This window comes from Antechinus flavipes, chromosome 5 (assembly GCF_016432865.1).
Source record: "Antechinus flavipes isolate AdamAnt ecotype Samford, QLD, Australia chromosome 5, AdamAnt_v2, whole genome shotgun sequence".
In the NCBI taxonomy this organism is placed as follows: Eukaryota; Metazoa; Chordata; class Mammalia; order Dasyuromorphia; family Dasyuridae; genus Antechinus; species Antechinus flavipes.
The window spans coordinates 285944090-285953358 of NC_067402.1; the positions used below are offsets into that span (position 1 = coordinate 285944090).

The 9269-nt window shown below is 57.7% G+C and overlaps 1 protein-coding gene across 1 annotated transcript; it reads left to right on the forward strand.

Moving 5' to 3' along the window:
- The first annotated feature begins 1164 nt into the window (after positions 1 to 1164).
- On the forward strand, positions 1165 to 5868 carry NOL12 (nucleolar protein 12). The gene is made up of 6 exons (XM_051961896.1): positions 1165 to 1330; positions 2797 to 2902; positions 3245 to 3293; positions 3418 to 3560; positions 3719 to 3795; positions 4597 to 5868. Exons 1-6 carry the CDS (start codon positions 1254 to 1256, stop codon positions 4778 to 4780), a joined length of 636 nt encoding a protein of 211 aa, XP_051817856.1. The 5' UTR covers positions 1165 to 1253; the 3' UTR covers positions 4781 to 5868.
- Positions 5869 to 9269: the final 3401 nt, after the last annotated feature.

Genomic DNA, 9269 nt, shown 5'->3' on the forward strand with positions numbered 1-9269 from the left:
CCAGGAGCTTGAACGTTTCTTTTGGTGTACGATGTTTGGATTCTGAGGAGGGGGTGAGACTATGGTGATGGTGGCTGATCTTGTTACTGTGTTCGGCCCTAAAACTTTCCCTTCCTGTAAGATGTCAGGCACGGGGGCTTGCCACAATGCAGCTTCAGTTTGAGGAATAGAAAAATCACTCCTATTGGAGTAAAGATTTTCCAAGTCGGTGGTTCTCCGTGTGATCCAGAGAAAATTCTGGGGGGGAGGGGTCTCTGAGCCCCTTCAGAGGGTTTTATGTTTAATTTTGTATAAATACGGTAAGTTAAAATACTATCCCCGTCTCAGATGCTCGATTTGTAATGGTACAGATAACTGGGAAAACAGTTTGAGAACCACTGATCTAGATCAGTCGAGCAATAAACTGCGGCCCAGGAATCCAGTTCTCGAGTTTGGGGGGGCCGGGTTGCAAACTTTCGTCTTAAATGCCTACCAATGTGCTGAGTTCTGCTCGTGAGGAGCCCGCAGTCCTATGGGGGATCGAGCAAATGGGTTTTAATAAAGACTCTGGAGAGGGAAGGCAGGGAACGAAGAGGCCGGGGAAGGCTCCCTGGATGTAGGGGGTGGGGGTGAGGGGGGGTTCAAAAAGGCCCAGGGGGGAGAGAGATGTCTCTCGTAGTGAAAGGGCCCGAGTCCGTGAGTGGAAGTGCGGCTCCGGAGAGGGCAGTGGTGAAGTTACAGGGCCACGTGACGGAGGGCGTTGGAGGCCAAAGCTTGATTTTCTGCTTGCTGGTGGGGTTGTGAGGGAGCCTCCGGGGATTACCGAGTAGGGAGAGACAGGATGAAGACTGGAGGGGGGCGGGACTAGAAGCTAGAGACTCCCCCAGCCGTCTCGGCCACAGGGGGCAGGCCACGGAGGGTTGACGGGAGTCTGAGGCGGGAATCCGAGTGAGGGAGAGGCAGCGAGCTGAGGGGGAAGAGTTAGTCTTAACTGGACACCGACGTGCCTGGAGGGCATTGTGCCGTGGAGAGGACCCAGATCTGAGCCTCAGTTTCCCCATTTGTCAAGCGGAGGGAGGGGCCTGGCTCCAAGCACTGCCGGGTGCAGGCAGGGGCGGGGCCGGGCGCTCCACGGCGCTTCGCCAGGAGGCGGGGCGGGGGCGGGGCGCAGAAGCCGGAAGCGGAAGTTCCTGCGTGAGTTGACGTCCAGCCGCGCCGGCCCGACAGGCTGCAGCCTCCGGAAGCCGCGCTCCGCCGCCGGCTGCGTCTCGGCGATGGCCCGCAAGAAGAAGAACAAGAAGAAGGAGGGCGAAGGCCGCCTCGTGCTCACCTTCGATGAGGAGAAGCGGCGGTGAGCCCTCCTTCCTTCGGCCGGGTGTGACCCCCGCCCGCGGCTCTTGAGCTCCCCCGGAACCACGTGGTTCCCCTGAGCGCCCTCCCCTCCGCCCCTGGGCTGCCCCGGGAGCCTTCAGAGCGCCCCCCCCCCTTTAGTCTGGCCCCGGACTCCCGAGGATTCTCCTTGCGCTTGGGGGGCGGGGCTGCCCCGGGAGCCTTCAGAGCGCCCCCCTCCCCCTTTAGTCTGGCCCCGGACTCCTGGGGATTCTCCTTGCGCTTGGGGGGCGGGGCTGCCCCGGGAGCCTTCAGAGCGCTCCCCGCCCTTTAGTCTGGCCCCGGACTCCTGGGGATTCTCCTTGCGCTTGGGGGGCGGGGCTGCCCCGGGAGCGTGGGCCAGCCTCAGTTTCCCCTGTTAGTGACCTCCGAGCTTTTTTTTTTTGGAGGAGGTGAAAGAGGAGGGATTAAGTGAAAAAAACAAAGCAATTTCCAGGTGTTGGGGGCGAGTCTTGGAGAGGACGCCCACCCCCGTCGCCAGAAATCCCCCGGGCATGGGCAGGCGCCCCCCGTGCCCGCTCTGGATGGGCCCCAACTGCAGACAGTGTAGGTGGTGACGTAGACGCTCTGCGAGCATGGGACCACGGCATTCTCCCCATTTTTTGAAGGGGAAAATCGAGGCTGCCTCAGATTCCTAGACGGGAAGGGCGGTGGGGAGAAGAGATCCCGGAGACGGGGATGTAACCGAAACCTTCAGAGGCAGGATTTGAACCCAGGTACCCTGGCAGCAATTCCAGCGTTCTTGGCCCTTTGTGGGATAAGCTGCCTGGGAAGGTAGTGAGCTCCCCGTGACTGAGAGGCTGGAGGCGCTAACAGTGATCCAGGAGGGGCCGTAGAGACTATGGGGTACAATCAACCCCGTTTCACAGATGATAAAACTGAGCAGAGATCAGGGGAGAGTGTGAGGCGGCTCTTCCTGAGCCCACCCCAAGCAGCCCAGCCACTGCCTGGACAGGGTGCCCTGGGCCCAGCTCCGAGGTCCTGTCCAGACCCCCTCCCAAGGCTGCAGGATCCCTGGGCCTCCCACCCCGCTCCATGGGTCACTCCCTGTCCCTTGTGGGCAGGGCCCTCCCCCGGACGGAGCAAGGTCGGCCTCTGCCTCGTTCCCTCGTCTAAAACGGGCTGACAATGGGGGTCCCGGGGTTCTGAGACGGCATTTAAAGGGCTGCGCTGAGTAAAAAGCCCCCAACGGGCTGAGGTGCAAATATATCATAGGTGTTTATAAACGTGATGCATCCTGCAGAGAAGGCGCAAAGGTTCATCTTCCCGCCTGTCGCCCAGAACCGGCCTCAGTCATAATCGCCCCCTGGGTTTGTTCTGTAAAAGCGCACGGCTCGTGCCGGGGCCGTCCTCCTGGGAGCGAGCCGCGGCCCGAGAGACCCCTCCTCGGCCCCCTCCTCACCAGGACCCCCTCCTCTGTCTCTGCAGGGACTACCTGACGGGCTTCCACCGGCGGAAGGTGGAGCGGAGGAAGGCGGCCCTGGAGGAGATCCGGAGGAAGCTGAAGGAGGAGCAGCGGAAGCTCCGGGACGAGGTGCCCGGGGGGCCAGAGGGCGACCGGCCCTGTGCTTAGCGGGAGCAGAAGGCCCCGGTCCTCCCATGGCCGCACATTTATTAAGCGGCCACCCCCTGGGCCAGCCCTGAGAGACGGACAGGGAGGAGTAACCGTCTCCCAGCTTGGGGGGCTTTCTTCCGCCTGGCCCTGGGGGTGTCGGCGTGGCCTGCTTGGCTGAGGACGGGCCCGGGGTGCACCGAGGCCGGGTCACCCACAGCAAGTGTTAGGGTGTGAGCCCTGGAACCCCTGGGGGGGCACCTCGGCTGGTGGCCACTGTCCCAAAGAGTCCCTGCTCAGGCCTGCCCCCCCCTCCCATTTCAGCGCCACAAGGAGTATCTGAAGATGCTGAAAGATCGGGAAGAGGCTTTGGGTAAGTCCTGGTGGGGGGAGGGCAGAGACCCCCACCACCCACAGATAGGAATCAGGGGGAATCGTCCTGGTCCCGGATCCCCCTGGGGGCGGGGGGGCCTCTGTGTGACTCCTGCCCCTTGCAGAAGAGGCAGATGAGCTGGACCAGCTGGTGACCTCCAAGACCGAGTGTGTGCAGTATGACCACCCCAACCACACGGTGACAGTGACCACCATCAGTGACCTGGACCTCTCGGGGGCCCGGCGCCTGGGGCTGCCCCCCCCTGGGGTAAGTGCAGGAAGGCCAGAGCCAGGAGGGGCGCAATGGAACTCGGGGACCAAGCCCAGCCTGGGCGGTGGCGGGGGGACCACTGTGGTGGAGGGGACTTTGGCTGCCTGTGGGACCCCCGCTCCCTCATCTGTAAGGAGTCCCACTTGCCCCTCCAGAGAGAAGAGGACCCAGAGGCAGAGGAAGCCATCAGTGCTTTGCCCAAGAAGTCTCGGAGCCCCTTCCTGTCTCAGAGGTGAGCCCCCTTCTCATGCCCACTCCTCCCTGCCCAGCTGGGACACCCCTAGGTGGACCCACGGGAAGGCAGGTGCCTGACCAGCAGAGGGCACCAGAGGCACGTGCGTCTGGTTCCAAGGGTGGGGGGCTGGGGAGGACATCCTGGGATCCCAGGGACCCCCCAGGGCTCAGGTGTCAGATTGGGGGGGAGAGGGCACTGGCTGGCTTCATGCCAGGGGGGCAGATTCTGGTCAGTGCTCCCTCAGGCTTGGGCGGACTTGTGGGCACCACGAGTCAAGGTAAAACACGACCAGATACTTGTTTGTGGGTGCTTCCGACCATCGCTCCTGTCCTTGTCCAGTTCTCAGGGTGCCCCCCGATATTTTAGAGCTTCCTTTACTTGGGGAGCATTTGTTGATGTCTGTTCTTGCCCCTTTCGGATCTCCTTCGGGCCCCATAAGACTGGATGTGCAGGCCCATCTGCCCCTGGTGGCAGGGGGGTTCAGTCAGAGGCCTCCCCCTGGAGTGCAGGGGGCATGTGGTGCCCACCTGGTGGGAGGCCGGGCAGGACTTAGGAGACCCCCCTCCCCCACTGCTTGTAGGAGTTGTAAAGGAGGCACAGCCTGAGAGCCGTTGTCCTGTCATTGCCCTGATCTGTCTGTAACCTCTGACCCCTGCCTGACCACCTAGGCCCCCTCCTGCCCCCTCCCCCCCCTTCAGATTCTGTGTTCTTTTGGTTGATGTCCCGGGGAGGGGTCGTCCCTGGGCCCGACAGAGCTTTGTGGACCAGAAATCATGTCCCCTGGTTTCCCCTGGACAGGATCTCCTCCCTTACGGCTTCCCTCCACGCGCGGAGCCAGAAGCGCGCCAAGAAGAAACGCCCACGTCCACATCGTGGTCTTGACTCCGCCAAGAAGCCGCCCAGCGCCACACGGACCAGCAAGACGCAGCGCCGCAGGATGACCGGCAGAGCCGGGAGCCAGAGAGATGGGGGCTCTGGGTAGCCGTGGGCCCCCACGCCTCCCTTGCGGCCCCTCCTCGAGGCTGGAGTCTTCCGGAAGTGGCCGTGGAGCCCACGCCTCTGCCTTTCTTCTCCCAGCTGAGGGGTCTGGGTTCAAGTGCTGCCCCCACCCTAGGACCATCTGGCCCGCCTGGGCCCCAGCCTCTGAGCAGCCCCTCAGCCCCTTCCTGTTTCTTCTCAGGGTGAACCTGTGGCCCCCGAAGAGTGATGACCGCCAGCCCTCGTAGGTAGGGGTGGGCCTGGCTCTGGGACTTCACTGACCACCTTCGACATTCAGTGATCTTTAGCGGGTGCGGCCAGTGGCCATTTATGAATCTCTGGCTGTTTGCCTCACGGGTGGTAAGGGACAGTGGCTCCAAAGCCAGCGGCGACTGCTCTGGGGGCCTTCCGGAGAGAGCAGTGGGGCCGGGGACCAGATCCCAAGGTTTGGGGGGACTTTCTGGATCCCAGGCGGCACCCTCGGCCGATCCGGGAGCAGTGGACAGAAGCCATCGGGAGACCCACGGAGTCTGGAGCCATCACTGAGCATAGACCCAGGCACCGGAGACACAAGTCTGAGGCACCGAACCTTGTGGGAAAGGATTCCCAGCAACCGGGGCTCCCGGGGTCCCCTGTGGCTGGAAAGGTTGGACGGCCTTTTCTCCCAAGAAAACTTCACGTGTGCTGGTCTCAGATCCAGGCCGAGGAGCCTCTATCAGTGTGTGCAGAGCCAAGGCTGCGCTGAAGTCCCACAGCGCAGCGCGCAGGTGCTGCTGGAAGCGCCTCGGAGTCACGGCGCGTCCCATCTCCCAGCCGCTCTCTCACACGCTCACCCTCCTCCTCCTCCCGCCCCAGAGTCAGAACCACAGATGGAAGAAGCTTTGGCCTCCAGGATGAGGTTCAGTGACCTCCCCCCAAACCACATCTGCCAAGTTGGCCTTGGGGGACAGCTCTGAAGGTTTCTCCCATGTCTGTGCTCGTCCGTGCTGGGGGCGGCGGCCTGAGCGTCTGCGTTTGTCCACGCTGCTTTATGAAATTGGATTTCAAAATCTATTTTTATTTTATTAAATGTTTCTCAATTATGTTTTTTAAGTCGTTGAGTTACATTCTCCCTTTCTCTGGCCCCTTCCCTATGCCTGGAGAAGGCAGGAAATGTATGGATTATGCACAGGAAGTCAAGCCCCACTGGGCAGTCCTTGAGCGCACTCTGCCATCTCGGGAAGGCAGGTGACGCTATTCCCATTTTGCAGGTGGAGGGTAAGTGACTTGCTCAGGCAACCCTTTGGTTGCCTTTGAATCTGGGTCTTCCTGGCACCAGGCCCAGCACTGCCCCAGGAGGCCGTGGCAAAGGCCCAAGCAATGAAGGTCTGCCCTAAGTGAGTGGGGAGCAGAGAAGGGGCTTTAGAACTGGAGGGGAGAGGTAGAAAGTGGGGACCACGCTGAGGAGGACACAAGGGCTGCGGGCCGGGTCCTTGCAGGGAGGGAGTTGTGGGCATTTTTTTTTTTTGTTTTTTCCCTTGAGTCAACTGGGGTTCTTGCCCAGGGTCCCACAGCTAGAAAGTGTTAAGAGTCTGAGGCCAAATTTGAACTCAGGCCCTCCTGACTTTAGGACCGCTGCTCTTATCCACTGTGCCTCCTAGCTCCCAGACTACACTCTGACCACAGCCTGTCCCCCTTTGGGAGGCCGGGCACTGACCACGGCAAGGTGCCAGCCTGTGTGAACCCCACCGGACGCTTGCCAGTCTCCCCCGCCAGGTTTGACCCAGCACAGTGCTCCCCCGCAACTCCAGACAGCTGTTGATTTGAGTCTAAGGGATAATGTTCCCCATCTCTGTGGAGAAGGCAGGAAGTATTCTTTGCTATTTCTTGACATTAAACTTGGTCGTGAACAACAGAAGAAAGAGCACTTTGCCCATTTCTAATCCGCCTCTGACCCCCGGGTAATGGTAGCTTGACAGAAGTCGGAATTGCTTCATTTTAGAGATGAAGAGACTGAGACCCAGGGTCTCTTGTGAGGTTCCATGGTTAGTCATTGAGTATCTCTCCAGATTCTGTTTTCTCCCTGCATTGTTCCAGAGGGGTACGACCCCCAAGTTTTTCCTCATTTTTCACAGCTTCAGGTCTTTTGACTCAGTAACATCTATTACTTTTCTAAAGCGGCTTGTTTTATTTTTTTCCTGGTTATACGTATATATTAATATTATACGTGTATATTTTTAATACACAAATCATATTGGGGGAGACAAATCAGAACAAAAAGGAAAAACCATGAGAGAGAAAAAAAGTGAACATAGCATGTATGGGTCAGAGTCCAGAGTTTTCAAAGGTGGCGGGCCACGGGAAGACCAGGGTTTGGGAGGGAGGAGCAGAAGGAGCCTTGGATGGGGTCACTCTGGACGGTCCATGATCGCACCCTGCTCTTTCCTCATCTAAGCCTGGGACAAACGGCCTTCCCAGCGGGTCTCCGAGCTGCTGCCCGAGCATGGCTCCTCATGACTCGGTAGTGCCTTCTGTCACAGCTGTGTGACCCTTTCCTCTAACCCTGAGGATCCATGGGGACGCCTGATGCTTTGCAGCCCTCCTGGGAGCCCCTTCCCCCGTATTCTCCCAGCAAGTAACCGGTCTGAATCCCTTGGCCCTTTGGGCGCCCACACCCACCCCGGCAGAGTGAGAGACAATGGGATCCTCTGTACTTTAGCCGGCCTCCCGAGGCTCCCATCGTGGTGACTGGAAAAAGCCACGGCCCTCCCGAGAAGGATCATCTTGCCACCAGAGGTCCCAGCCTTCCACACCCAGCCCGGCTCGGGCTCCTCCTGCCGTCTGGCCAGACCCACTTCCCTTCTTCCCCCGGGGCCAGGGTCCAACAAAGCCGGGAGAAACCACGGACCCCCATCACAACCTGCCTGGGATCCAGCAGCCCCGGCCCTGGGCAAGTGAATGTAGGAGAGGGCAGAGATGGATGGCCACCGGCCACAGGGGAGAAGGCCTGACCGCAAGTTCCCAGGAAGCTGTGGGATTGCCATCAGCCGTGTTCGTGTTCATCTGTCCTTGTGCAGGACCACAACCAGTGGCCTCCAGAGCTGGAAGCACCGAGTGTGAGCTGGGGCAAAAGACCTGGATCCGAATATCACCTCAAACACAGAAGAAGTCTTGGGGTGCCCATCTGTAAAATGGGTGTGGGGGTGTGATAGGTGAAGGCTCAGTGTCTCCATCTGTAAAATGGGTGTGCGGATTTGATGATTTCTAAATCCCTTTCAGGTCTAAATCTGTGATCCTATTATGGGGAGGGGGGACTCTGTTTGGGCCAGAAGGGAGAGCTGTTACCCTCTCGCAGCCCAGTCTCTCCCAGCCTTTGTATCTCCCAGTCCTCGAGGTGATGATGGGGACGCTTTATCTCCTGGTCAGGATGGAGGGTGCGGTGAGAACTCTCACATGAAAGGAAAATCTCGGGCGGGCCGGGGTAATTACTGGGGCCGCATGTTACAATTAGGCCAGATGAGGTCAGAGTGCAGGTCCCTTGGGTCTCACAGGTCTGCCAGCTGTGTGACCTCCAGCAAGTCGCCTCCTCTCAGGGCCCCACGACCTCTCCAGTTTAAAAGAGACAGATTCTGGACATCTTTGCTACCCAGAAACGAACCTGCCCTGTTCCCATGGGTGAGAGGGCATAATCAATCTCTCAGAATTACAATGACCAAAACCCCCTCTTTCCAACGAGTCCAAATTCTAAAAGGGAAGATAAAAAATAGAATCATCATGATTATTGTTATTTGAAGGAGTCACCTCTTTATTTTTTAAGATGTATTTTTATTGGGGCAGCTGGATGGTGCAGTGGATAGAGCACCAGCCCTGAAGTCAGGGTCTCAGACCCTAAACACTTCCTGGCTGTGTGACCCTGGGCAAGTCACTTAACCCTAATTGCCTCAGCAAAAAATGATAATAACTTTATTTTTATTATTTGTTTATTTTAGAGGGTTAAGTGACTTGCTCAGGGTCACACAACAAGTAAGTGTCTGAGGGTAAATTTGAACTCAGATCTTCCTCATTCCCCCTTACCCACTGAGCCACCTAGCTGCCCTTCTTGAAGAAGACAGGGACTGTCTTTTTGCTTTTTTGTATCCCCGATGTATTTAACACAATATCTGGTATATAGTAAGTGCTTAAAAAATGTTTATTAAATTGAATTGCTATATATTGTTACATTGGCTATATTTAATATATATAAATTGAATTGAATATATATATGTATACACAAAATGAATAATTTTTTTAAATGTCAGGTTATTCAGAAGAGAAGATACTAGCAGTTGAAAGACTTAGAGAAGATCTCATAAGGTGTATGTAAAGATAGAATTCAATCCACATGTGTCACAGCCAGTGCAAAAGTGTAGAGGTAGGAGATGAGTGCAGAGATCAGAGAGAAAGCCAGTTAGGCTGAATCCCAAAGTTCAGAAGGAGAGTCTTGTCCAAAAAGTCTGAGGAAATATATTGGGACC